The following is a 27,798-nucleotide window of genomic DNA, read 5'->3' as shown; positions in this document are numbered from 1 at the left end:
GCCGCGCTTTGATGTCCCTCTGAAAACAAGCATCATCCGCATGAAAATCGTCGATCGGAATGAAAAGATTTCAAGAGTAATCGTTCGCCGGGAAAATAAATGGTGCTTCTTTATTAAAATGATGCACGAGCTTTCTCCCATCACGAAGGGACGTCACCGATGGAAATCATGGAGAATCAATGGTCGATGTTTGTACCATCGTTTGTAATCCAACGGAACGGATGACACGAGCCGAGCATTTTTATGCAACGTTCAGTTCCATTTTGATTGATGAAGTAGATCCGTCCGCGATTAGAGGTTCTTGTTATCAGTATCGCCATCTGAACTTCGGTCCATTTCAAATGTACGTTCTATTTTCCTGCGGTCGTTTTTCCACGACGTATATTCGAGTTTACGGCGGTCGAGTAAGAAACGAGATCCTTCGTTCCGATTTACAGGTCGATAATTTCGTGGCTCGCGCTCTTCTGGGAAAACCGCGGAGACCGACCGCTTTCACTCCGTTCGCCATTTACGATTGGTTCAAGGTTCCGCTTCTCTTTTTTTTCACCTTTTTTCCTTCCCCCCTGTTCACGTGTCGGCGTAGCTGCACCTGCAACAGAAAAGAACACGGAAACGTGATTGCTCTGTCGGCGCCCAGCACACATATAGCTACCTTTTTTCTCGAAAGAAAGAAAAATCGAAATAGAAACAGACGACGTATTTCCAGCTGAACTTACAAACGAGTCTCTAATCACTGTCTTGCATCGCGAACGGGAAAACGAGCCACCCTTCGCGGTCGGCGTTCGTGCGAAAAATAAAAACACGAGTTTGAGGAAAAACCAGCGTTCCGATAACATTGGTTTGCATTGGAGAGGAAGGTGGCAGCTGATGTGGCACGCGATCTGAAAATTACGCTCAACCATCGATCAATACCCGCAAAGAATCAACGAAGGTGCGCAGACTGCATCAATGGTAATTTTTCTTTTTTTTTTATTCTTTTATCTTTCCGTGCTGCTTGTTCGGACGATTTCGTGCAACTGTATATCTCTGGTTTCGTGTTAACAGACTCATCACCGAAGAGTTTCCTCGTGTTCGGTTATACGAGTTGCCTCTTCTCGTTACACGTACCGTAATGTTAGCGAAACGTTGATTAATGCAGCGACGGTGTTGTACTTGATTAATAATTAACGATATCAGCCCAGTCGTCCATGTAAAGATTGCGGATTAATAGGACTTGGGATGGGGCACGCGAGAAACGCATTGTCACGTAATTGTTGTTCGAGAGTAAACGACAGGATCACGCGAGCGACCAAGAAATCTGTCGTTTGTGTTTAACAAGTTTCTATTTTTAATGTATTTATACTTCATTCATTTTTGAAACAGTAAATTATTTTCCGTCTTCTTCCGAGGATGGTTGAAAGTTCGGTCATCGAGGACCTTCGAGCGGAATGACATAGCGAAATGTCGAGGAATGTTTAATTCCTTTTTCTTTTTAACAGAATCCCTAGAGAAGCGGGTTCGTTCGGTATCGCTAATTATCTGTAATCGTCAGATCCACGGTATCGAGGAGTTTCTAGTTCTCCAAGGAGCTCTCCGCCACTTCCCACGTCTTCGATGGTACCCCGTAATTTCTTGTACTCGAAAGGAATTGCGAAACGCTTTGTTCGCTATTGACAGAGTAGAAGGGATTGCGCGCAGCACGGTTAAACAGTAACACAGAAGAATGTAATTAGAGTTCTCGACATATCGATGCCCGATAACCCGATTATTAAGGCGGGAGCAACAGAGGCTGCCAAGTGAAAACCCGCCAACGATAATACCACTGTAACGAAGGTATCGATAGAAACATTTCAAGCTCGTCGATCTTAAATCAATGAAATGTTGAAATTATGAGAAAAAAATTCTGAACCGGGAAGAAATGTCAGAGAAAGTATGATGGGTTGCGCTAACTTCGCCACCCTTCGACAAAGGTTTACTTATCTCGGTGTTTCTTAAAACGAAAGCAATGCTAAGTATAGTGAACGGGTTACCCTTCGGAGTAGCAAGCGTTGGAAGGGTGAAAAAGGCGATGACGAAGCGACGAAAGAAGAAGAAGAAGAGGAAGAGGAGGAGGTGGAGGACGGCAGAGAAAAAGTGTAGGCAGAAGAAAAAAGGAAGAGGTAGAAGAAGAAGAAGAAGAAGAAATACCTAACGCCGATCGAAGAGACGGAGCCCCACCTCTTGCGAGAGCGATGCCGTGCTGGGACAGGCCCGTCGAATGTTAAGGAGACGCGGGGAGCGAACATAACCTCACCTAACCTAACTTCACCTCCACTCTCAGAGGCAGCCGTGCGGCCGGCGATCCCGCGTATGATTTCCAGCCGAGCTCTCATTGGTCGACTGGTCTGTGCACGGTTACCGCCTTCGCCATTAAACAAAACCTTGCGAGAAGAGAGCGAAATTAAAAAAACCAAGGGTCTCAGGCCCTCCTCGATACGTTCTCGACCTTGCCACGGCACTGTTTCGGTACCTCGACAATTACGATTGACTCGCGACTTGTCGATTCATTATGCCACCCACCCTATCAATCAGACACGAACACGACCCTTCCACCTCTTCCTCTTCTTTTCCTTACCGAGGCTAACTGTACGTGTACAGTAATCCACCATTAAATGGTTGCTGTGTACCGAAGTTAACCATAGTCATTTGGACAAAATAATAAATTTAATAAATCAGGATTTATCGAATGTACGCCCTGAAATATTACCCCTTTAAAAAGGATTAACAATTTAACGAGAAATTTATATACTGGTTCGATCAAATCAATCTTGAAGAAGGTCCCTTTTGATATTCGAAAGATTCACCGAGCTACCCCCTGATTCACGAATCTCGTTACCCTCAGGCTTGATTACGAGAGTTAACGAGAGCATCACGACGCCCTCTTCCTATCCCGAAGACAGCTGGCTGGCTGAAGAGGGTTCCTCGGTCAATTTTCTGGCCGACAGATTCGCGAATCCGCGTCGCCAATGTGCTCTCCCGATCTAAGCCCTCAGCCTCACCCTTCCTTCCTCTATCTTTCTTCCCCGATGGCCCGAACTCTCTATCCTACTTTCTCCTCTTACCCCGTAATTGATATTATTATGGGCCGGTGAGGCCCTCCCATTACGTTATAAATGTTACACGGCTCGATTACCGCTCTTTGTTCCGGACATGCTTACAATGTCCGCGAACAATGCTGGACCCTCTTCCTCCTTCCCTCCTCTTTCCCCTCCGCCTCTCGTACGGCCCGGTGCATCGTACATGAAGCAAGAGGACGACAACCACGAAGAGTTAACCCTCGATTTAACCTACACGGAGATACGAAGATAAGAGAGGATCGCGAGGGTTCGTTGGTCCACAAATACCGACCGCTATCGTCAAATTACGAATAACGAACTTTTAACCAACTGTCCCTTTCGTTCGAGGCTTTCGGTATGATTTTTTATTACGATACCAGAAGTAGCCGGGTACAGTTCGGTGAAACGAAGACTGGTTACACGTGGCCCACTCCCCTGGCCGCCATTTTGAGATGAAAGCGAGGCAAGACCTTGTTCCTCGTCTTCCTCTTTTTCTCATGGCCTGTTCGTCGTCCTAATCATTGTTATTACCAGCGGTCGCCCGTTCGCACACGTGCTTTTTTCTCCTTCGTTCATCCCTTGCATCCCCCGTCCGACCCGCCGATAGATTTCGGTCAGGCCAATTACATTTTTTCCTCGGCCGTGGAAAGAATAAAACTATGATACGGATCGGTATCGTTCCCCACCTGCCTCGTATCGGCGTAACCTCAAAAGAACCTCCCCTTTTTGGGGGCAAAAATGAACAATTCGTAGGCGCGACAGACACCCTTGATCCTAATAATCATTCGACCGACTCATTATCTCGTGATCCAGCATAGAAATCCTTTTTATTTTAATCCTTGCCGCTTGACGAAGCGCAGAATTTATTATAATCCCCGAGGAACAGCAACGTGCTGTAGAGTAAAATGTGTCAGCGGTTCGAAACGATGGAGCTTTCACTCGACACGCTCGAAATTGACCGTACAATCCGTCGATTCCGCGAGCACTCGCGGAGAGGAAGGCGTGCCATGACGACGTCGGCTTTCTTGCAAAACGCAATTCCACCGCTCCAAGAAAGTAGAGCACCACCGCCGTAATGTATTCGCGCGATTTCCTGCATCGTATCTTTCCTCTCCTACCGGGGCGGAGGATCGTTAAAAATCCCCGACGTTTCGACTTTCCGCGGAGCGGATTCGTACGCTAGACTGTCGGCGGGGCTGAAAAGTCTGAAAAAGGGAGAGGAAAAAAAGGCGAACGTGCGGCGCAGTTATGTCACTATTAAAAACGCATTAATCCTGGATTCGCCTTGGATCGGGCCGGTCGCATCGCGCGCGGACCCGGAGCGATTTAAACGCTCGGTTTCCCGATGCACGATTTCACACGTCGCACGCGCATTATTGTTTCTACGCTTTTTACCCCCGCGACGGGGCTGAATTTCAGGGAAAATGGATCGTCTTCCACGTACGAGTGCTTCACGCTGAAATTGAACGACTTTCGAAAGAGATAAAATGGAAATTGATAAACCGCAAGCGATCGAATGACTTTTTTTTCGAGGGGGATGGAGATCAGAGGCGCGAAGAATTTTATTCACGGAAAGGAGAGAAATCGTAAAATCGATTGCTTAAACTCGTACCACTCGTAGAAATCGTAGAATGGATGCAATATTGTGAACGTCATTGACGCTAAGAGAACAACGACCGACGACGACATCATGTTTCTGTACTCGAAAGCTCGGCGATGTGACGACGGGGGAGGCTGGAAGCTTCTAAAGTACTCGCTGCCGCCGCTAATGGCACTTCTCCGACCGACGAGGGGGAGATTTTAAGCTCGTTTCGCGGAAAAACTGTTGATTTTCCACGAACGAGAAATTACTTTCTCGCGCGTACTCTTTTCCCGGCCTGTTCGTCCCTGTCTCCCCGGGATGATCAATATTGAGAGCAGAGGAAGAGTATTAAAATCAAGAGACACGTTGAAGTATAATACAAAACCTATACTGCTTGTTCCATACGAATTGTAAAAAAATTATCAAACACACTAATTTAATGCACCATCCTGCCGACAGGTCTATGTTCGCAACATTGTATTACCAGCACTCGTGGATCTCTTATTTCCACAATCGGCTTTCTAGCCGTTCTTTTTTCACCAATTAGAAAATCAGCCGGACGTAACGACGTCTTCTAATAGAGGAGGGCTACGGGACGCTTCTCTGAAACGTTTTTTAATATCAGCCGAAACAAGAGTGAGAAAAAACGAAGGGACCGAAGAGGGTTGTCCACCGTGCGTTGCCATAGATCCTGTTCGTCCTCTGGTAATGAGGTGCGGTCCCGTGAAAAGTATATCGAAATTCCGAAAAGTAAAAAGAGAAGACGAAGCACCGGGTGGGTGAGAAGAAGATACGAGAAGGGAAAGAGAAACGGGAGACCAGGAGAGAGTCATCCGCCTTCCTAATTCGATCGAAGGCTCATTATGATCTTAGAGCTGGTCTCGGGGAACCTAGCATTAGTATAAACATGGATCGAGAGTACCATTATACGGCCCTGGTGGTGGCCCATTTTGAATACGAAAGGAGCAGAGATATTATGTTAATCGAGCCGACGATATTACAATATAGTATCGCCACGTTGGTTCCCGGGGGCCGTTCCCGTCCAGACTTTTCGCCTACGTCTCGTTCCCGGCCACGTATGCATATATGTATGCCCTGACGGTCGTCGCGACGCATTATAAGTTCAGGAAAAAATAATTAGCGAACGGTAGGGGTATAAGAGGTCGGCGGTGAATAATGATCAAGAGGAGCCACGAGCCACCGCTTTTGATATCCAGCACCAAGAAGCCCCGAGATGACTCGCGAAAGCTCATGAATATTTTATCTGGGTCAGACTTAACCGATTCGACGATTAAAGCGACGTTTTGTCGCTTCGTTAGGCTGCCGCCAAAGGACGCAGCTGGTAGAAGCTCCTTTTTAATTCCTCCCCTAATTAAACACCATCGTTGGTCTTTGTTCTCATTCGCGTTAACGCATTTGTGGTGATAAGATGATAGATTTGCTTTCTTTCTAAGAAATTTATAAATCGATTGGAGTTTCATCGAACGATCGATCGAGAAACATCGATTCCCCGTTTCTTCCCGGAATCTCTATCCGCTTGGATCCCTAAAAGACACCGTGGAGAAAACGCGTATCCTCTCAGGAAAATTGCGTAGTGGCTGTCTTCGAGTTCGAGCGGATTACAGGGGTGGCAGAGTTGAATGAAGGGTGTAGGAGGGCTCGGCTACTGAGGGATCGTTGTTGCCATGGCTACACCAACCCCGTCCTCCGGCAGTTCACCATTTCCCCCGTGCGCCACACCGATCCCTCCGACCTCTGGGGAAGGCGCGATCCATATCTGCTAACGCGAAGTCACGTTTCAATGGCCATTTTGTGTTAGGACACGAAAGAACGGACCTTGACGAAACGCGTCCCTTTTCTCGTTTCTCGAAATCTGCTCGACCATCTTGACGTTCATATTTTCAATAAAATTCCTTCTTTTTAACGAGGAACGAGGAAATTGAACATAATTCCATACATTAATTTCGTGTCGTGTCATTAAATCATAGTTAAACCGATGTCACGAGAATCACACTGTTTAGCGAAGTTAAACGGGGTAGCTTTGCGTTCAGCTAATAAACGCGTCGAAAAATAAATGATAATGCGCGGGAAGGACGCTTGGGAATGAAATTCGAGACAAAGAGCTCGCCAGTGATAATTACAAACAATGTTGTACGCGAGAGTGTAATTAGTCGCGTTTACGTAATCCTGACGAACCAGTGCTTCGCTCGAGCGTTCGTTTAGCGATGCTTAATTGAAACCGTACAGATTTTTAAGAGAAATAAAAACACGTAGGAAAGAATACGAAAGATGGCAAAGAAGTTTACACGATAATGAAAAACAATTCTTTCCAAGGCATTAGGCACAAGGTCTGCATGTTATTGCCAAGTGCTTTCAACGTATTCCTAGGGCACTCGAACTCACCCTACACGTAACCCAACGCCCTCTCGACGATACCATAGGGGTGTACTGTCGCGACACTTGCGCATTGGTCGTCGAGGACCGATTTAAGAGTCACAGCCCTACAGTCGATTATAACGTTAAGAGGAAACAGTAGTCTGGATCGGTAATTAAACAGCAAGGGAATGAGCGGAACGGAACACCACTCGAGGCACACTATTGAAACTCCATTCCTTATATCGGTGCCTCGTTTGAATCGCGCGCGAGCTAAAAGGCGGGCGTAAAAAAAATTCGTTCGGCGTTTTGCATACACGTCCACCTTGTCTCGTGTTACCAATAATCGGACGATTTGCATACGTGCAATCAATCGGAGATCTCGTTCCGCTAATTAATCGCGAAAAATTCATTACTTTTTCCCCGCGCTATACTTACTTAATCCGACGTCAATCGCGATAAAAACATCGTGACGAATGAGAAAAGTGTCCTTGTTAATCCGTAGCACAGTGGCGCTAGATCATACTCTCATTTCAATGTTATTATAATCGTTTGAGGGTGGCGTAACTAGGTAGGGAGCAGGGTTGAATTCGATTCAAATATTTAAAAACTAAATTGCTGGTTAACCCTGGATTAAACCCCTAGGTACGCCAATGCACCCTAAGTCAGGGAAGAATTCAAAATGGAGAAGGTGTACATCCCCCGAATCGAATTTCACCGTCTACCTATGTATCTCCGGTCTGGTAATTATTTTTTCGCGAAATCTGGGGATCTCGATCGGGCGATTCGGGCCTCCCCTAGTCGATCGACGATTCGTCGAGGGTGCGAGGGAAAGGGCGTACATATCCTTTCGAGACTCAGGGCTGAGCTGCGTGGCGGAGACCCATTTGCGATGCAGGTAACTCCACACCCCTTCCCCTCCCTCGAGGTATCTTCCAGCTTCGGCTGGCCGCTTCCTGTACGTGTGCACCAATACACCGAGCCTGCGGCCTCGTCTACACGCGTTTCGCTGCGACTGTGGTGAACGATGCACATGCAGACACCGACGGCAAAACCTATCTGCCATGCACGATCGCTCGGTTGCATATAAGCCGAGACGCGCAGCACGTCATTACGCGGGCAGAAAGCAAAAAGACGATAGCCTCGCGGCCGGCCAATCGCCGTTCGCGTGCTAATGAATCTGAACCGACCCGACCAATGGCGAAACCCCGTACGCCGCTGGTGAACCCGGTGTAACCCTCGTGGCTATGCCACGGTACCAGAAAACCAGGCTAACCTGGGCTACGCTCAGCCGGTCGATCAGAAATCCTCCTCTTTTTCTGCGATCGGGAATCAACGAACGACCGGCCACGCGAACGATTTCCTTTTTTTTTTTTTCAAAATTTCCAATGGTTATTACGCAACGTACCCACGGCTTTAATTTATCAGACGCGAGCGCACAACCTTCGAACAAGATGCGACCAAAGATTAACCCCCCACGGCGGCGTGCGCTTACTCGTGTTTCCAGATATCGCGATCGCAAGCAAGCTTCGGTAATTTGTAAAATCCAAAGAGGGCACCGATAAACGCGCTCCGGGAATACGTGCGTAGGAAGAGTTTAAGGAAAGATTTTCCTTGCATCAATTTCTAAGGTATAATCTATGGGGGATATCAGAGTAATAATTAGTTTGCCTCGAATATTTCACGAATACGAAACGCGGGCTTGAAATGAAACGCGGAAAGACAAAAGGTTCGGACACCGAGGTGCGTGCGCGAAGATAAAGGGAAAAGGGTTGAGGTTCCTGGAGCTGTTTCGAACAAGAAACTCGCTCATTGTTTCCCTCCTTCTTTCGGTTCCGTGCTCGCTGGGCTGGCGACACGTGAAGTGCGTGCACGCGTGCATGCGTGCCTGCATGCCGTGCAGCGGCACGGTGCATGTGCACGCCGCGGCGTATACCCGATGCAGCGTGCACAACGCGCGGCTCGATGCAGCGTGTACCGGAGTCAGAGAGCCGCTCAGGGCTATCATTATGGCGGCAGTAGACACTCCCTCCTTATCGCCGGTTTCCAACGCGAGTCTCGAACGAACGAACGCTCTCAGCTCCACTCGCTCACCTCGTTCGCCATCATTATATTTTCCGCGGCGAGAAAGGACGCGCACACGAGCGAACGCGGCCAGAAATACGCGTGCACACATGCACCGAGCAGCGGCTTTCGCGAACCTTTCCAAGCCGATGAACGCGAACGAATGGGTGAACCCGGTTACCGGTCACCCGAACTCCTTCCTGGATCCTTGATGGAATTTTGGATATTTAATATGATAAATAATAAAATAGCTTCCCTAAGATCTCTAATGCGCTAGAATTTAATAACTCTTCTCGTGCGCTTCTGTTTCAATTTCATTTATATGCACACTCGATCGCGTATAAATGCTTAAATAGGGGATGAAAAAGATGTTCATCGAGGTTTCTTCACAGCAAAGGGTCTTCAACTTCGCAAAGTTCCATCGGGTTTCCTGTAATCTGTTCTTTCAGTACCAGCTAAAGCCCTAACCGGTCTCGCGACGATGTTTTTGTCCGAAAGAAATCAGAGTTTCGCAAGAACAATCTGGATAACTCGCGAAATGATCGATACTATAATTTCCGAGAAACACGAGAACTCTGATTAAAAACAATTATCAGCAATTATTATGCTTTGGTTCGATATCAAAGAGAATAGAGAACAGTAATTCTTAAGGTTCGTTCGTAATTTATAGGCTTCGAGATTGATACCCTGCCGTTCCCTTATCGTTTCGAATATCGTACGTATCCTGTTGAATTTAAGATTTTGAATTCATCAATGAAACGTTATGGACTTACCATGAATATTGTTCAGGGCTTTTGTCGACCAATGGACGAAGGAATTGATAGAGTCTGGGGAACGATCGGTTTTCAAACGACGATTAAGGCCAAACTTCGTGTGTCCATGGTATTGCAAAGTTTCGGTAAACTTGGCGGGTCTCCAGTGACCGACACAGCTAAACGAACATACAATACTATTGTCTTATTCCTATTTATTGAAAGGAAATCAAATAAATTGCTTAGACCCAGAAATCAATTATTTTTTCATTCATTTACACTAAAGTTTCTGAATTACCTTGAGGATCCATGGACCTGTCATGCAGAGGGCAGTCACGTGGTGTCTCGGCCGCCATATTCTTCTCCCATCACGATTACCGTCGCACAAACTCCTTATATTCGAGAAATTGTGTCCTCTTCAGCATAAAACAGTCGTTTCTAAAAACTTTCCAATCTTCCAAGTTCCAGTCTTTCCAGTTTTCCATTATAAAACACCCATCTCCATTGATCACAGATGCCCAAGAAATTTTCCAAAAATTAAACTGTCTTTATAAACGCCCCAAAATGCACTTGTGCACTGGCCGTCGCTTCCATTTCCCCACGAATTTCAAAGAACCACCTGACCCAGTTTCATCACACTCCGATCGAAGGGTCCGAAGAACGACGCTCTTTCAAAATCCTCTTCGAGTACACGTGATCGAGCGTGGTATTGGTTCTCGTCCAGACGTAATTCCAGGCGCCACTGGGAATCTTCTTATTCCCTTTCCACGCGATCGTCCAACCTTTTCTTCTTTTTTCGATCGCGTAGCCAGGACGATGGAAGGCCGCGACGAAGAGGAAACACTTTGCCGCGCCGGGAGCATGTGACAATCCGCTCGCATCGAGGACCGAGGAGAGACTCTATAAGGTGGTTTCCATCCCCCAATAGCGGCTGGCGCGCTGGCGGACCCGACGCTGCAATCATTCCCCGTAATGATTGTCATTACCGGGAACGGGAGGGCGAGCGAGCGGGTGGACGAACGGGGCAGAGGGATTGGCCTGCATTGCGATTGCGTTTCTGTCTGGTCCCATTGGCCGACAAACTGCGACTACGGACGAGTCTCTGTGTTCCGGTAGACTGCGACCTCGGCCCGTTCGAGATGTAATTTCGCCTCTTGCTACTCCTTTTGCAAAGGTGGAGAGAAAAAAACGATGCTTTTCGGAATTGATCTTCGCGAGATCGGTAAGTGGCGAGCTGGTTCAATGGAACAGCGAGGGGTTCCGCGGGAGAGTTTGATAAATAGAGAGCAGAGCGTTCGAAGGATACTGTAATGATCCGACCGACTGGGCAAAGTGGGAACTACGTTTTCTTCTTTACAATCATCGATCTGGTATCGCGGAGTGTCTTGAATAAAACTCACCCTTCCGTTTATGGATAGAGATTAACGAACAGGCGTTGCTATTGACGCAACGTTGTGTTAATAGCGACGATGAAGTATTTAATTATCTTTGAGCCTAGTTAATGCGTTAATTTTCCAATTAAAATTAAAATTTGTGACACGAATTGCTAACTTAGATCGTTCTACTGAATCCAACTGCGATGGACTGAATAGCTTGAAAGGTCTAGTTCGAAGAGTATTGCAATCATATAGAGAGGATACTTTTATTGCGATCATTACGTCATCCAGATCGTAATAAAGCGACGATCGATAGAACGAAACGTCGTTCAGCAGGCGCATTGGTTCAAGGATTTAAAGTGTTGATGGAAAAGAATGGATTTTCAGCGAGTAGCTTCGAGAGAGGACATCAAAGCACCAGATATCGCGACGAGGCCTTTCATGGCTGCCATTATCGCGTTACTTCCGCGTGGCCGAACGTCATTTGCCTCACACCCCCGTGATGATTTGAGGGCAACCGAGCCACCGACCCAACCCCTCGTGGCTTGTTGGGGCCATTATGTTACTGCATCGCGGTGGATCTACATTCGAGCCGAATGTACCGATGCAGATTTCTGATGGCCACTGAAAACGAACGAAACGACAAACGTTTATTAATGTTTTAATCAATTTTTATATCTATTATCCATAATCTTCCGTTCCGTACGAGGGGGATTTTATAAAAATAAAATTGATGAAATAAAAGATAGAAGACAGTTGCGGTAGCGTAATCAACGCACAATCGAGCATAAAACGGCGCATTAACGAACACGAAAAACCCATAAAAGAAGCATCCGCATCCGACGTTCCGTCTCTATTTAACCGGAAAGCATAGAGTGAAACGTTCGAAAACGTTAGCAGCTGGAAGACCCGGAGGAGAGATGCTCCATCATAAAGTGCACCCTTGATGACAACAACGCGCACCTGCATCTCTGGAGCGTGTAACGCGGCTCGTCCTTGGCGGAGGCGGAAAATCATTTCGCGGGGACGATGATTCGCGAGTCCCATGGAAATCTAGCAGGAGTAAAGCCGCGACGGTCGAAGATCTCACGGTCGATTATCTTTACGGGCGACATTACCGAACCATTAGGAGCATCGCCGTCGTCAGGCTCGCCCGATGACAGTTTCGCTACGCCTGTGACGTCAACCAGCCTCGAATTCCAACGTGGGCGGGCACGACGAAATGGCTTCGTCTCTCCCTTCGTCTCGTAAGAGCGACTCCGCGTCTACTCACCCCAATCCTCCTCGGCTCCTCGTGTTCCGCCACCTCGACGGCCAACCACCTCGCCTCCTCCTGCATTAAGCACTTCGCAACGACAATTTGCGATACATTTGCAACAGCTCGCGACTTGATATTCCATCGTTGTTCGCGGAAAATTTCTGGAAAGGCTCGCTCGACTTCTATACATTGTCAGAACTCGGCGTCCACTATCGTTGAAAGCGTTCGATCGAACGAACCATTCCACGGATGACTGAAGCAGTCAACTTTTTGCTTTCTCACAGTTTACAACGTCATGGTTCTTTAATCAATCGACGACGAACCATCGTCGTTCGGGCTGGTTTGTCATTGGCGTAAGTAATATCAGGATCAAGATTGATATAACCCTTCACTTCACACACTAACAGAAATTATCACAATCACACGCGAAGCGTACGTTTGATTTTAACAAAAATACCGACAGCCTCGGAACGAGACGTGTATACACATCGCGAGTCTGATTCGCACTGTCTCCGCATAGCTTAAAGGTGTTTATACTAATGGATGTGGATTTGGACGATCGAGAAGTCCTTGTTTATGTTTTGGTTCTCGATGCCTCGGCTCGCTTACGTGCGAACGATTTGATTTTAATTGCTACTTCGACGTATGCTTTTTTGATTAAGCTGTCGGGGGAAGTAATAACTGATTTCTATAAAGTTTACGATATCCAGCAAAAATAATTAATAGAATTTACTAGGAAAATAGGAAAACTTCTGTCCTCATTTTTGAATCCCTTTTGAATCCCAGTTACGCCAATGGACAAGGAATCAACGATCAGAAAGGAAACAAAGGTTCAGTGAGTATTAAACAATTGTCGAAACTATTAATCCATAATGAAACGGCTCGAAACCGGTTATTAAAAGAAACTTTATCAGAAGGTTGAATTACAGAACTCGTTTCCAGGGCACCGAAGCATGAGCCCGCGAAAGAGGTAATTTAAGCAACGAGTGCGTTCGTGGATCGTTAATTAGGATCGTAACTTTCGAAGTAATCTGGAATCGCATTTCACGGTGTACCGATGTGCCGCGCACCAAGTCGATTTATCAGCGAGGCCAACGGTTGTCATGGGGATGCGAACCGCCCCTTTTAAACCAGCTTGCAACCCCCATGCAAACTGCGCATGGTGTCTGGAAAATAGTCCTCTTCGATTGACAAAACTGTCGATGGATTTCCTCGCGATATCATTTAACCCTTTTCTCCTACAATTTTTCAAAGTTGAAACATCCATAAATCCTTTTTTCTTACATTTAGAGAACTGCTTGAAAAACCGAAGCACTAAAAGAACATCGGCAAAGTTTTCTCACGAAAGTCAATGGTTATCTGTCTTCAGGATCTCGTTCGCACGAGGATTTCCCAAAGATAAGGATCTAAGCCAATCTCTGTCTAAAACTGCTGTCTAAGCATCGACGGAACTTGACTTTCTCTTCTTTCCCGTTGAAATTCCCCTGGATTTTCGACACCGCGCGAGGATAAAGATGTCTACGATATCGGATCACGCGAGACTAATTGCTCGCCGAGTGGATGATGAATCAAGCAGCTAATTAGAAGCCACACCGTGCATGAATCAGTTTACCCAGCCAGGTCAATCGTTTCGGATTTAATAACTCTTTTACTCAACGATTGAAACGTGCCTTTTCGTCGGTCTAATCGTTCGTAATTGAACGACAATCGGGATCGTTGCCCAAGCTAATTATTCCCATCGTACACGTTCAACAATTCCGTCCATTTTTGGCCGGTTGGTTTCGCCTACGCGAGGAAATACCGTGTACGTTTCGATTCCTTTCTTCCTCGTACCTTCTCCCACGACACGGCCACGTGAAAGGTATCCGAGGCACTCCTACTTAATTGTTGTTTATATCAAGCAATTCTTTTTTTCCAAGCCTCACGCACATAAGCGAGCGGGGAACGCATTAAAAGCGAGCCTCGCTTAGGCGGAGGCGAGTCTTTTGTCGTGGAAGGCCGCATTTTTAACCTCTGAACCTCGACGCTGACGGTAGCCGCCTCTCTTTGCATCTCGACAGTTTGCAAACGCCACTCTCTCTCTGCCTTCTGTAATTTCACAGAAACGAATGAAGTGTTTTCCTTTCTCCTTGTCGCGATCCACACCCCCCTTGTCTACCTCTTTGTTCCCTGGAACCGAACACAAAGCTCTTCCTTTTTCAAACTTGACTCAACTCTGCTCGTCATTTTAACCGTTTATGAGAATACCACTATCAAGCTATTTTTTTCTCTTTCAATTTCTTTCAGGCTAACGTGAAAGGTATTTTCTGATTATGTAAGTATAATGACTGGACAGCGGTTAATTAGGCAATTATAACATACACGGTCGTTTTTGCCTTTTTCTGGACTGGTTCAAACGGAAGCGCGTATCTCCGAATTCTTTGCCACCGAACACAGGTGAGAAGAACCCCCCGCCGTGTGTTGTCGGCTACCCAGCTACCTACCACTTCGTTCCTGAGGTCCGCCTAAGGCCTCGCATTCATCATCGCGGACCACCTTCGGTGACACTGACTTCCACCACGTTTTCGCTTAGATTCGTGTTCCTCGAAAAATCAAGCAATCGAGGCCAATCTCCTTTAAACATTCTTATCCTCGTGATTTTTTTAAATAATCCATTCGATAGCCTTTAATAATATTGTTGGATCGGTAAAAAACCGGTCGCCGATATCCAAACGGTACAGAGGCAGAGATTGATACCTGACAACGTTGTCAATTCTTCTTTTTGCAAATGGTATCGTGTACCGTCCCGTGTACTTACACGTACTCGTTATTTCTAATATGCATAAATAAGATTGATGGGTTCCACGTGCACGTCGAACTTTCGATGGGACTCGTTCGTCGCGCGGACACCACAGGGTGGCGGTGCCGCGAGCTGGAAATTAATCCTTCTTCCAGGATTTTTCCATTGTCGACACCGATCGTCTACGTTCCAGCAGCCAATAATTACGGGCTCTCGATCGGCTAGATTTAGCCGACGAAACCACAGGTGTTACGTTATCTTATTTCTTCATTTTTCTCATTTCGTATTATAATTCGCGTAGAGATGCTTAGGATAATGGAGGAACTACCTATGCCTGCTGATTTTAACTTTCTTCAGGTTCTCTGAAGCTTGTTGTCGACGTTCGAATACGTAACATGTTGTTACTATTTAAAATATTGACACTAAATATGAAATATTCTTTATCATACATTAAGAATTCATGGCCTAAAGGAATAGCGATTAAAGTACACTCGAGCTACCGTTTCTTCGGGCGATATGCGGATTGCGAGATTAGCCTCGGAGATGTTGCAATCGAAAGCGAGCAGAGAGCTCGGTAATAAACGCAATTACAAATTTAACGCGTTCAGCCGACGGCTACGGGGACGAGCGCGCGACGAACAGCGTCCTTTTCTTCAAAATCCTTCGGATCTATACGCAAATGAACTGCGACGAATCGTGGAAGAATCGAGCTCCCGTCGCGGTATCGTTCGAAGAAAGCAACGGAAAAAAAGATAGTCTTTTAGGAGAGATAAAAAAAAAAGGAAAGAACAGGAGAAGGACGGTAGGTGGTTGCGATCCTCCAGCAACTGGAGAACAAAAGGACGACGACTTAGTTCCGCATGGACCTTTCACGAGCGCCCGCGACGGTGACGATCGTTCTTCATCTTGCTCTCTTTCCTTCTCCACCTCTCGTTTTCGACTCTTCGGGTCTATCATCCCGCGTTTCCGCCGCGAGCCATACGCGCTGCCCGCAGCGATACGCCGATGATGATGATGATTAATCGTCGTACCTTTGTCTCGCGATAATGAGATTTTCGTTTGCGCAATGCGTCCACCTGCGAGCCTCTCCTTTGATCTGGAATCCTCTCGCTGTCTTCCTCGCTTCTTTCACCCGGTGAAATTCATCAGAGCCATTTATGGCAACAGCAGTTGCTGTCTATCGATAAAAACGCGTAATTAAAATCGATTCCGAGGTAACGAGTTCCTGTTCTTTCTACGTCAGTCATATCGCTACTGATTACGACCGGTATCCCGGTAATAAATACGTCCCGAAGATATGTCGAATTTGTTTTGTCAGAGAGGATTCACGCTGCGTGAAACGAGTGAAAGGTTGTTTCGTCGCGACACGTGTAGCAGGAGACGAAAACGAGAAGTTAGTTGGCAGCGAGGCAGGCATGTGCATATACAGATACAATGGCGACGTAAAGGAGAACGCAAGGGAGCGTGGAACATTTGACTACGGGCTGTCAGAGTGTCAGCCAAGCCCATCCTCTTTCACAACGTAGGAAATATTGTAATTGCCCGTGCGGAGTTTCCTTTGCGACATACGCCACCCGAACATTATTCGATTCGATTCCCAAGGGGTTCATAAACCTTGTGCCCTTGACCGAAAACAGGCTTATTATTACAAACTTAATCCTTTAATTTAATCCTTTACCAAGAAATGACCTAATAGACAGGTATTTTTGAATTCTATATCAAAATTGCATTAATGAAAATTGGTAAAGTTGTAACGAAATCTGAAGCTTCCCCCAAGAGCCCGAACGTTTCGTCGGTTCCCATAGGCACACGGGTGCCGCGGAAGAAATGAGTCGCACAAAAACGGACAGTGAACAAAAGGATTAAAAAAAGGGAGGAAGAAAGAGGACGTAGAACAGGGAGACACGAAGAACACGGAGTCCGCTTGTAGAGGCATGTCGCAGGCCCGATTGTTCTCTTCCCGGCCCTTTCCTGAAGCGGGCTCGCGAAGTTAAGAGATTCGCCGGCTCAGCGGGTGCGAGCAAAGCGATTCCTTTAGCATTGCAATCGATTGTCCGATAATATCGGCCTCATTTGTCAACCACCGCGAGTCGTTTAAATGCAAATAGAGCAAAGCAACCGGGCCAATCGGTGAATAGGAATTAGAATCCCCTCTGAAAGGCGATCGGTCTATCTACGATGCTCTGTAACAGTTTTGCCTGCCATAATGTTACGAATTTGTTTATATAAAATACTCTTAACATGGCAACTTTTCTTCAACTACATCCGTGGGTTTTGATTCTTTGAAGGGAACAATTGTTAAGACACCTGAAGACACGATCTGTCCTAACATTTAATTCAACATTTCCTTTCTATCGTGAACAGCGCGGCACCGAAGAGGTTCTACGGAAGAAGACAATTAAGCTTCTTCTGGTCGAATCCGGGTACCTGTTTCTCTTTCCATCCACTTTGGGCAATCTGAAAGGAGACAGAGGAACCGAGACAGAGACGCACTCATTGATGAGTAACTCTCTATAAAAATAATAAATTATCGCCTCCGGAGGGGGTCTCCCTTTTAAAAACAAGCCGACATTGTGCCCACTGTGCACACGGCTACTGTTAATTACACTCTCTCGTTGCTGGCACTACTACCGTGGCCGGAACACCATCATTATTATTCGATTCTATGATTCAAACGTTCAACTTATCCTTATTTTTTTCGTTCCTTCGATGCCGAACATGGTGAAAGATGAAAAATTATGGTGACCTCGAGGATCGACCGTGTCAAGCCGAAGTAGGAAAAGTGGAAAGCGTGACACCGATCGTTTGTCTCCGCCACTTGTCTTCTGGTCCCATTGTTTTCTTATATCCCGAAACGAGGATGCAAAGGTCGGTGGGTATGCAGATTTTGACCTGCAGGCGTTGCGAATCTCTGCTCTTCAGGACACTCTTCTCGACCTGTTATGTCCATGTCGTTTGGCGGTTTAAAAAATTCTTTCATGCACCATTCGGTGAATTCTTCGTCCGAGAGAAGAAATTTCAATTCGACAGAACTGTCAAGGCCACGGTCCTTTTTTTCAACCAGTTTACGCCACGAAGAAAAGAAATCAAGGAACCTTGCGTAACCGTTTTCGTACGTGGCATGCAAGCCGTCCTCTTTTACGCGCACCGCAAAACACAGATACGGGTCCGGTGCTAAAAACTCGAACGACAAGATCGAGCAGGTTCTTCGATGGATCTTTCCCATAATGAAATTATCCCTTTGTCAAGTGGACCCATTGGGTCCAAAATTTGTTTCTAATCAAATTTTTTTGGACACGAAGAAAGGGACCTTAATTCTTCATTGGCTTATAGAAGAAGCAGAAATTGTGGGACGATTCTACTTTAAATCGTTACCTTTTAGGATATCGGAGATTAGTTATTCGTGAACGGAACGTGGCGATCGGAAAAGATGAAGTCGAAAGTAAAAGAAGAACGAAAAGGAATAGAAACTGGGAACGGCGGCGGCTCGATTGATTGCACTGCAAGAAGCCAGGCCTTGTCTTCCCACCGATGGCACGGTTGGACAGATGGACGCACGGTTACGTGCTACAGGTGCTGACCAGAATCGTCCTCTTCCCTGATCCCGCAGGAACGCAAGCTTTCGCGATATCCTCGTCCTGCTCCTATCGGGTACCGCCAAAGCAGGGGAAAGGGACATCACCACTTTTTCTACATCCCACATTCCGGCCACGTCGGGCATCGCCGAGGATTTTGCTTTCCGTCACTCTTTCGTGCTCCTTTGATCGACGCGTTGCGTCGCGTCGATACGCTCTGCTACCACTTTTGGCGTCCAAACTATATCTCCATTTAGAAATTAGGAGACCATTGCAATGCTAAAACGTTTTCATGTATTTCTGTGCGCCTACATATTCTCATAAATCATTTTCTTTTGTCTTCCCATAGAATTATATTCGAAGTCTTTTATAATCGACAAATTGAAGAAAACAAGATGAATCAGCGAAGTTACAAAACACGAGCGAAGACTTTTCACGGGCTGAAAATTGAAGCAGTTTCGCTTGGAATCAAAAAAAAAGAAAAAAATAATCCACCATGTCACGCGGGAGGACAGAACCGTCACACTCGACAGGGGGTGAAGTTCAGTCCGCGGACACCGAGATGAATTGCGGAACGAAGTCAGGAGCGTGGTGCAGCTACAAAGTAGGAGGGAAAGCGAAAGAGGAGAGGACAGGGCTAGGCAGTGGAACACAACGGGAAAGAAAGAAGGAGAGCAACGAGCGGTGAGCGAGATATAAAGGTATTCAGGGTGGCGAAGGTAGCGGCGGCGGCGGCGTCGGCCACATCAAAGCGTCCACCGACTGCCGGGCTTTGGCTTCGACTTTCCGCGCGTGTTCCCGCCTGCGTGTGCGTGCACTCATGCACGCGTTCGCGTTCTCTCATGAGAGATCGAGAGCCGCGGACTGGACTCTGTGTTTCGACGTAGCTTCGATTCCGGTCGAACCGGTGCCTCTCTGTTACCCGCACCGATCCTCTTGCACCTGTATACGTGCGTACGTCCTCAATACGCACGATTCCGTGCATTCGTCGTCGATGTACCCGCTACATGGAAAGGATAATGTCGCAGCATCCTTCTGAACACCCGTGGAACGACCGTGTCGCCGCGTCTGCACGCCATCGTCCCGAGAAACGTTCCTCTTTTATTCCTTCCTTTTTCTGTTAGACCAACCAGAAGACCCGGACGAAGTCCCACGAGTTTAAGGTTTATATTAGCTTGTATCCTAACAGTGTCACATCGTGGCCACGTGAATGCATCGTTCGTTGAAAATATTCAAAATACAAATAAAATTGAAACGAAATATTTTTCGGGACGTTCCGTGTCCCCGCGTTACTCTTATCGGAAATCGTCGATGCGAAATTACGCGCAATCGCAGTCATGCCCGGGCACGACGAATATTGAACAGCGTGTGAAAAACGTCACACGGTGAACTAAAAATATTTTGACGGACCGTTTCCTCCCGTTAGTCGACGCTCATCAAGGATCGAGGTACACGCGGCTGCACATCGAAAGCTCGACTGGCTAATTTGAATTTCAGCTGAATTGAAAGGCACGCTGCGTCGCGGTACGTGTCAAAAAGATTACGGTAACGCGCGACCAGGGAAGTCGTAACAATAGTAATTTGCCGTAATAACTCATCCGCGTATAGAAACACTTCAAATAATGCCAACCGTGGCCGCACGGTTGTTGGGAATCCTAGAATTTCCCTGGTGTACAGACAGCCACTGGTAGCCGTCGTGTTTTCTACAGTGGTAACGATTAATGACAAGGTAAACTCGTGAAATTGCCTCTCTTATTTATAATTCATACACGAACCGTCGTGAAAATAAAAAAAAAAATTCTAAATTTCACCGATAATCATCGAATAACTTATGCATTCGTTAGATTAGTATGATTAAAATCGAAATTTCGTATCAAATAGTATAAAAAATAAATGTACCGTCTCACGAAAAGACAGTTTATAATAATTTTAATACCGCGTTTACTAGTTACTGCACGCTAAGTGTTCTCGGCTCGAAGAAGCAAACAGTAGAACAATAAAAGCGCAGTGAAACGGTGTGTTAATCGATGAGTGTTGCGGTAACAGGAGGGAAAACAGTTTATAAATGTACAGCAGACTCGGATACGCGTCTATCGTTAATTTACCGAAACAAGGAGAAAGGACGTTCGTATCGGTGGAATAAAGACGAACCGATGAGAGGGTTGCGGATAGAGATTGACGAAGAGGACGCGATCCTGACCACCACGCTGGGTTACTCCCGATCGTAAAGTAACCGAGGCGCAGAAACCCGACGAAACGTGCAATTGAAGCGTCGAGCGAGCGTGATTACCGTCATCAGCGAAGTTCAAATACCGGTGTAAACGCTTCGCACTTTCGACTCGCTTGGATATGCGATTGTGCGAGATCGTGAGCGGCTCTACACTTTGATCGAAGGAGGAGAGGGAGACTGTATTACGAGGGAATCGTTGCCAACCTCCTGTCGAAGGGGGGGTTAGAGGAAAAGAAGAGAAATTGAAATCGCTTTGAGTGTAAAATCATTTGCCACGTTGCGTCGATAAACTTCGAATCACGATTGCTACATAGATCTCGTACGGCCATTGGGGAACGCGTGATGTATCCGCGAGATGTTGCGAACCATCAGCATCGGGACGGTTTCACGGGGGAACTGGTTTCATTGCTGCCGGCGTTATCGAAATTCTAAATTCGAGATTGCATGCTGCAGCCAAACACGAGTTCTCGGTCTGTACGTGTTAACGTTAACAAGGATAACGTAATGGATCCGTTAAGAGCGTGGCGATCAACTTAAACGCCGCTCTAAATTACTCGAGTTAATTTTTCAGTTACTCTGCTGTAATAGCGCGGCACGATAAGTGCTAACGGTAGAGGCGCGAAAGAACCGTTCATTTTGCTAAATAGAAGACATTATTGTTTCTTACTTTTATTAATCAGGATCCTCTAAACGATCGTTTTATGCATGTGTACATATTCGTTGAATATTATAGTGTTTTCTCATGAAATTATTAAGGCTCAAAGTGGTTGCTTGTCTACTTCTATGTTCAGGTAATCGAGTTACCATAGGTGTTAGAAAATTTGTTATACCTTTCATGTTTTTATCGATGATGCTCTTCGATGGATTCTCTTCGCATCCTTAAATTAAGATACCGTTTCTGCCATCTGCCAGAACGTTGGCTAACTTTAGGATCCAGACATGCATCGTGGCGTCCTCTGAACACTCTCTTCAGAAACGTTTCAGGACTACTGATGGCGAAAGTATTGACTATTGAAAGTTTCCATCTTTTTTGCTTAATTATAAGACACTTGGAGAATAATCAATTGACTTTTTCTATAATGGTTCTTCATTTAGTTAGTAGACTCTCGTAGATTCATATTTTTTCAAATGAATCATTTAGACAGTTAAACATAGGGCACGTTTTTCAGTTCAGCCATTGTTGCGTCTCTCTCGCTGTTCACCTGGTGATTGAATTATCCAAAGAAGATCAATCACTCGATAGAATCTATGTTTCTAAACGATCGGTCTTCATGTCCATTATTCACTTACGATCATCCACTTACTCTCGCTGAAACGATTCACACGAGACAGCCAATTAACGTCTGTAAGCTGCTTAATAATATAACGGTCAATTTGTCACGATTAGCTACCGTAATGATAGCTCCCGCGGATAATTTATTGTTAATTATTCCTCGTACAGTTGGTACGGTATATATCCAACGTACGTCCATCAGGCGCCGACAACTAAATTGACAACTAATGGAAATATTGCACGTGCCCATAATCAGTGGAAAAATTATCTCAGCCGTCGCGCTGGTGCTAAAAGGCCTTGGCTGTACTTAAAACTCCCCCTCCCTCTCTTTACGGCACATCGTAACAACAACTCTGCCTGATATTATGTGGTAATTAGGTTATCTCGGCGATCGTCGGTAGCAATTTACTGGTAGCGTTAATTGTAGTCAAATTTAGTGGCTGAGGAACGGAAAAATTGCAGTGTTTAATGCACCTCCCGCCACAGATTTCATCTCTGGTCGACCGACTGACAGTCTTAAAACACACAAGATCGCGTTGCAACAATGTGAACCGATCCGATCTTTATCACTTAACTAGTAACGTTCTTTAATCTCTCGATCAGGACTGACGCAATTTTCATAGTGCTCCAACGAGCACGATAGACCGGATGCTTTCATATTAAATTAATCACACACTGATTAATTCTTGTTACAAAAAAAAGTAGGTGTAAACATGATGGAAAAGCGTGTATAATATTGAAATAGTTTGCATTCATTTTCGAAGGATTATTTCAGCTTCGCGAGCCAGTTTGCTCGAGCAACCGTCGTTCTGCTCACGGATTTTCAACGGCAGTTCACCTTGAAAAGTACCACCCATGCGATTCTTAAGGCTGGTGCTGCAACCAAGGTTCACTATGCCGCGTCATGCAGGTCGAAATAAAAAAAAAAAAAAAAAAAAGAAATAAAAAACGACAAGAAGAGAGAAAAAGAAAGTGGCATTACACGAGGTGCGCATAAAGTTCCATGAATTATCGCGTGGCTCGGCGTGGCCCAACAACGCGGGGGCTGCTTACGTGTTGTTCGGGGAAGCAATGCTCCTGGTATGGCCGCAAGATGGGCTAGAGTTTGCCGGATCTAACCTATACTTACCGTCACTGAGATAATCTAGCGCTGCTCTAACCCACTGTAATCCGAGCGCCGGCAAAGTCCTGTCGTGGACTCCTCGATCTTGTCTTTCCACTTCGTCTCGCTAAGCGTGCTTCCAGCACGTAGCATTGAGAAAGAATTTAGCAAATGGTGGTATCAAATCATCGACACTCCTAACTCGAGTTAGGATTCAGAAAAAATTACATATTATTTTTGACGCTTACAGTTATTGCAGTTACTTAACAACTTTGGAACATTTTAGTCATTAACGCGAGGGTTAAGCGACAGGGATCATCTTAAAAATAAGTATTATAATTGCAATTATAATGTAAGCTTGTTGTGTAATGTTGGGTTTCGTGCGTTGGTAATACTCTCTGGAAGCCTGGCGGTGACCTGCACGGGGTCCGTAGGCCGTGGGTGGTGTAGTAACCCATGGGTGAGGACGGTTCGACCAATGGGAATGAAACGTGGATGGTTGTAGTGGTCTGAGTTTTCTCAACGGCCTTACCTTTGCGTGGGTGTAGGTTGCACGGCTTGCAGAATGCACCATCTTTCAAAATGGTGGCCGTGCCCCCCCGTGACTTACGGTTCCTTTCCTTCTGCATGGCTGTCGCTTCTCAAATTCGCGATAGCGTTGGATACGAATGAATCATTCTCTCATACAATGTAGCAAGGCAATAGAAAATTGTTTCCAAGAAGTTATGAATGTATCCGACAACGAGGCTTGTTTGCCTGTTATGCGGAGAACGATAAAAATTCTCTGGCTGTAGAATGCAATCGAAGTTACATTACTGTTTCTAGGAAAAGTGGCAGTATTGTTGAAGATGGATTTATTTCTCAGTCCATTACAAATAGTCGTATTGTTTCTCCTCTTACATTGTGAACTATACTTTTTAGTAACTAAACGTTCTACGAGTGAAATAATAAACTCTAACACGTTCTAACGTGGTCAGTTCATGTTGATTGTAAAATTATACCGTAAGGATAATAATTTACATACTCGATCACTCAGACATTGCTTCACATCGAGCCAATTTGTCTTCTGCTTATCTCATTATCAAGATCTTGACAATTTTCCTGATCAGTTGCTATTCGATCTTTATCACTTCTCGTAAACCTTCTCTATTATTCACCGGAATTGATTAACTTCAACGCCGGTGAAACAAATAAATCACCGACAAGCGATCGACAGAAAGTCAAGTGAATCGCTACGATTCGATAATGAAATCAGATGACCATCCTATAGCGAAATCATTTTAATCGAGCAGAAAACCGGTTCCCAGGAATTCTTTCAAATTTTAATTGCACCTTATAGGTTTCATAGGTAGACTATAGAAATACGCTATCTAGCGTGATCATGATGTAATAGATGCAGTGTATAATGGGCGTGTCAAGATTAAACCGGACTGCCGCCATTCCGGGTTTGCGGCCTAAATTTTATACCCTAAATCATATATTCTTCCATGCTTCTTCCGTTATATTAATAGCTCTAGAAACCGGAAGTGGTGATGCTTGAAAAATGTTGAAATTACTGATAAATACACATCGCACGAGATCCAAGTTTATTAATAGATCAAGAGAAAAACACGTAATCGGTATTACACGCTTGGTCTTCTCCTTTTGGTTATCGTTGTATCTTGAAGACACGAAGATGCACCGTGTTCTCGCGAATAATGGACGCCTGAAACAGAACAAGAGGATGTTAGATGGATTTCTAACGGTACCATTCCACTAGACACGACCGCAAACTGAACGGTCGAAAAAGCACACGTGCACGCGATTTTCACCCGCACACGAAGAAGAAAAAGGAAGAGAAAAAAGGCCGCTTCTAATTTTCAATTCCATATTTTACGCTGGATTATCAAGCTCGCGGGGAATTGTAATTTATCTAATCTCGATCTACGCCGCCACACGCTCGCCGCGTTGTACGCTCGCGAAATTTATTCGTGCGCCATCTTTGTACACGGTACCGACCGAACTTCGACAGAAGTCTTAAACCGCGTGGTTCCTCGGCTAGGAAGAGATTAGAATCGGTTCAGGTGGTCGTGACTAGCGGCACTATCGATGGAACGTCCTGTAGAACGCTCCCAACACTTCGACGTTCCCAGGCAAGGTCTTCGCCATGTCGGTTCCTTGGAAACAATTACGTCCTGTGGCTTATAATAACGAACCGTTCCTCGGGAATCGTAGGTACATCTGTATACGTGTTGTACACACGCACAGGAACGAGCTTTTCTCGTGAACATGTACACCAAGTGAGTACTACGAAGATGGATAGGCTCGTAAATCTATTGGCAGAACGCATTCTCTCATTTTCGCATCCTGCATTGTCGTTTTTTTAGGTACACTCGAACCCTCGGGGCCACACTCGTTTTGAGATTTATCGCCTAACGCAAAAATGCCAAAGGCATCCGATCTATGATGGGCCAAAGATGGAGTCGATCACGTTTTCTCGTTTGTGTTGAAATCCCTTAAATTCATCACTGATCATGTTATAAAATATTCAACTGCTAAAGAAGAATGATCGATATCTCGGAAAGTTTGATACGATGCTTTTATCAATTCCTCTGGTATTCGCATCAACTGATATTTTCGATGCAGCTGACATTTTAGGAAATGCAATGCCATTACAGGAGAATGTGTTATTATGGATAATGAGGATTGACAGGAACAGTATAATCGTCTCTAGCTTTTTAGGAATAAAAAAGAAAATTGTTAGAATTCTATGGGTCTTAATGGCACAGCCGTCTCCCGTCCTACGCAGCCTGTCACTCAAACATACAATCGTATGCTGTAATCGTTTTCAGAAAATATCGGCTGTCATTTCTTACCGACGATCTAACCGAGCAGTGTTTCAAGAACGATTATGCGATCGATGATAATCAACGTAAGCGAATCGTAGTTATGAAAATTTATGAGTAACCAGTCGAAAATAATATCTCTATGAAACACATATGTATTTTGGTATGATAGGTAAATGGAGATAGCCTCCCAAAAAGACGACAAAAGTCCTGGTTATGACAACGAAAGCCCTATCTGCCCTACGCCATTTTCAAAAATATTCATGGAGATATGTTGGAACGATGAAAAGAAATCCATACAGCACACGGTTCGAAGTTTTCTTACGCAGGATCCGTAATAACCCAATAAATCAGAGTAGTCCGCCGGTGCAATTACGTCCCATGGCTGGAACTCGCAGAACCCAACCCTTCTCGTAAATATCGCCCTCCGCAACGGCGCAGTATCTTTTCTGCTCTGCTTTTTCTTTTCTCCTCCTTTTATTTTTCCTTTCATGCTGCTCTCACGACCCCGATGCAAGGAAAGGAACATCGCGTACCCTGTGCAACGGGGTTGTCGATGATGTCTGTCTTCTTCGTTCCCTTCTCTCTTCCCCAAACCCTCTTCGAGTACCCATGTTTCTCGGTGTTCTCGTTTATTTTCTTTTATTCCCGCTCGCTAAGACCCGGGCACATAGTGCAACCATGGGAACCAAGAGAAGAGAGAGAGAAAGAGTTAGACTTTGGGCGATTTAATTGCCACCGAGCGATCTGTTAATTCCTAAGTGTCAGCTCGAGGAAGCAGGCTGAGAAAGAAATACGAAGGCATGCAACAAAAGAGCGTTCTTAAAGACCGTACCAAACGCCCCAATATCGTGCAACAACGCGTTCGTTACAGTTGATGGATTACGAAAATACCCAGCCCGACGACCAGTGTAAAATACACCTCGTATTCCAACGTGGAAAACGCAATAAATATCACGCGTTATCTGTTCAACCTGTTACCACGCAAGTAAATGAAGATCGACAACGTACAGAGCTCGCATGTCTACAGCCGATGGTATAACGTTGGTTAAGTGACCAAAATTACAGAGTCATTACACTGCATTGTGACATTTATTGCCTTCGGATAATACCGTGTCATTTAACTGCCAATAATACCGTGCATCTTCTTTAGCGTCTTAGTGTACCAACTAACGATTTACCGTCGGCCATTATTAGCGCACTAATGGGGAAGATGCGTTAAATTAGGTGCACAGTGTACACCTTGATAATTCGTTGAATTATATCTAACAAGTAGTAAATCATTGTACTTGAGCAGAGGTTGCAAATGATGAAGACGATGTTCAACACTTTGAAACGTATATCGTTGATCTTTTTTGAAGCTAAGATTTTTGGAAATTAGTTATCGCAAAACTAGGTAGAGTCAAATGGAATCGCTGGAAGCGTGTAGAGTGCGCTGGTCAACCTAACCTCAAACTATGCCGCGTACGCTTTCGCTTTTGCAAGCGGCAAATAAAACGAGCGGCAGTCGACATCGAAATTATACGTATAGATGG

The 27,798-nt window shown here is 45.5% G+C and overlaps 2 protein-coding genes across 4 annotated transcripts in view; both read right to left on the bottom strand.

Annotated features, from left to right (window-relative positions):
* Positions 1-27,798, bottom strand: part of LOC114876473 — a 139,455-nt gene that overhangs the window by 98,846 nt on the left and 12,811 nt on the right. Inside the window, exon 2 of one of the 2 annotated variants that reach the window (XM_046288605.1) lies at positions 24,335-25,143. The exons of the other annotated variant lie outside the window; for it this stretch is intronic. Coding sequence (XP_046144561.1) covers positions 24,912-25,143 — 232 coding nt within the window. The 3' untranslated portion in view covers positions 24,335-24,911. Of the gene's footprint in view, positions 1-24,334; positions 25,144-27,798 lie in introns of those variants that run through there. 2 annotated transcript variants of the gene reach the window in all.
* LOC114878967 lies at positions 128-12,968 on the bottom strand. 2 transcript variants are annotated; one of them, XR_003789832.2, is made up of 4 exons: positions 12,495-12,968; positions 10,144-11,845; positions 9,867-10,024; positions 128-589 (listed from the first exon to the last, which is right to left on the bottom strand). XR_003789832.2 is itself a non-coding variant. In XM_029193374.2 (2 exons), the coding sequence occupies exons 1-2, from the start codon at positions 12,667-12,669 to the stop codon at positions 432-434; spliced, it is 333 nt and encodes a 110-aa protein (XP_029049207.1). In that variant the 5' UTR covers positions 12,670-12,968; the 3' UTR covers positions 128-431. The 2 variants fall into 2 exon arrangements, 1 of the variants encoding a protein (XP_029049207.1); XM_029193374.2 differs by lacking the exons at positions 9,867-10,024; positions 10,144-11,845.

This window comes from Osmia bicornis, chromosome 14 (assembly GCF_907164935.1).
Source record: "Osmia bicornis bicornis chromosome 14, iOsmBic2.1, whole genome shotgun sequence".
Taxonomy (NCBI): Eukaryota; Metazoa; Arthropoda; class Insecta; order Hymenoptera; family Megachilidae; genus Osmia; species Osmia bicornis.
This window is presented reverse-complemented; position numbering and strand designations above follow the sequence as displayed.

What these genes read in the sequence shown, in the direction of transcription:
- LOC114878967 (XM_029193374.2), bottom strand. Translation starts at nt 12,669, where the DNA reads ATGTATAGAAGTCGAGCGAGCCTTTCCAGAAATTTTCCGCGAACAACG. An exon ending in AGGAGCCGAGGAGGATTGGG is followed by an intron (nt 590 to 12,494) that starts GTGAGTAGACGC and finishes TTTCTGTTGCAG; the next exon opens with GTGCAGCTACGCCGACACGT.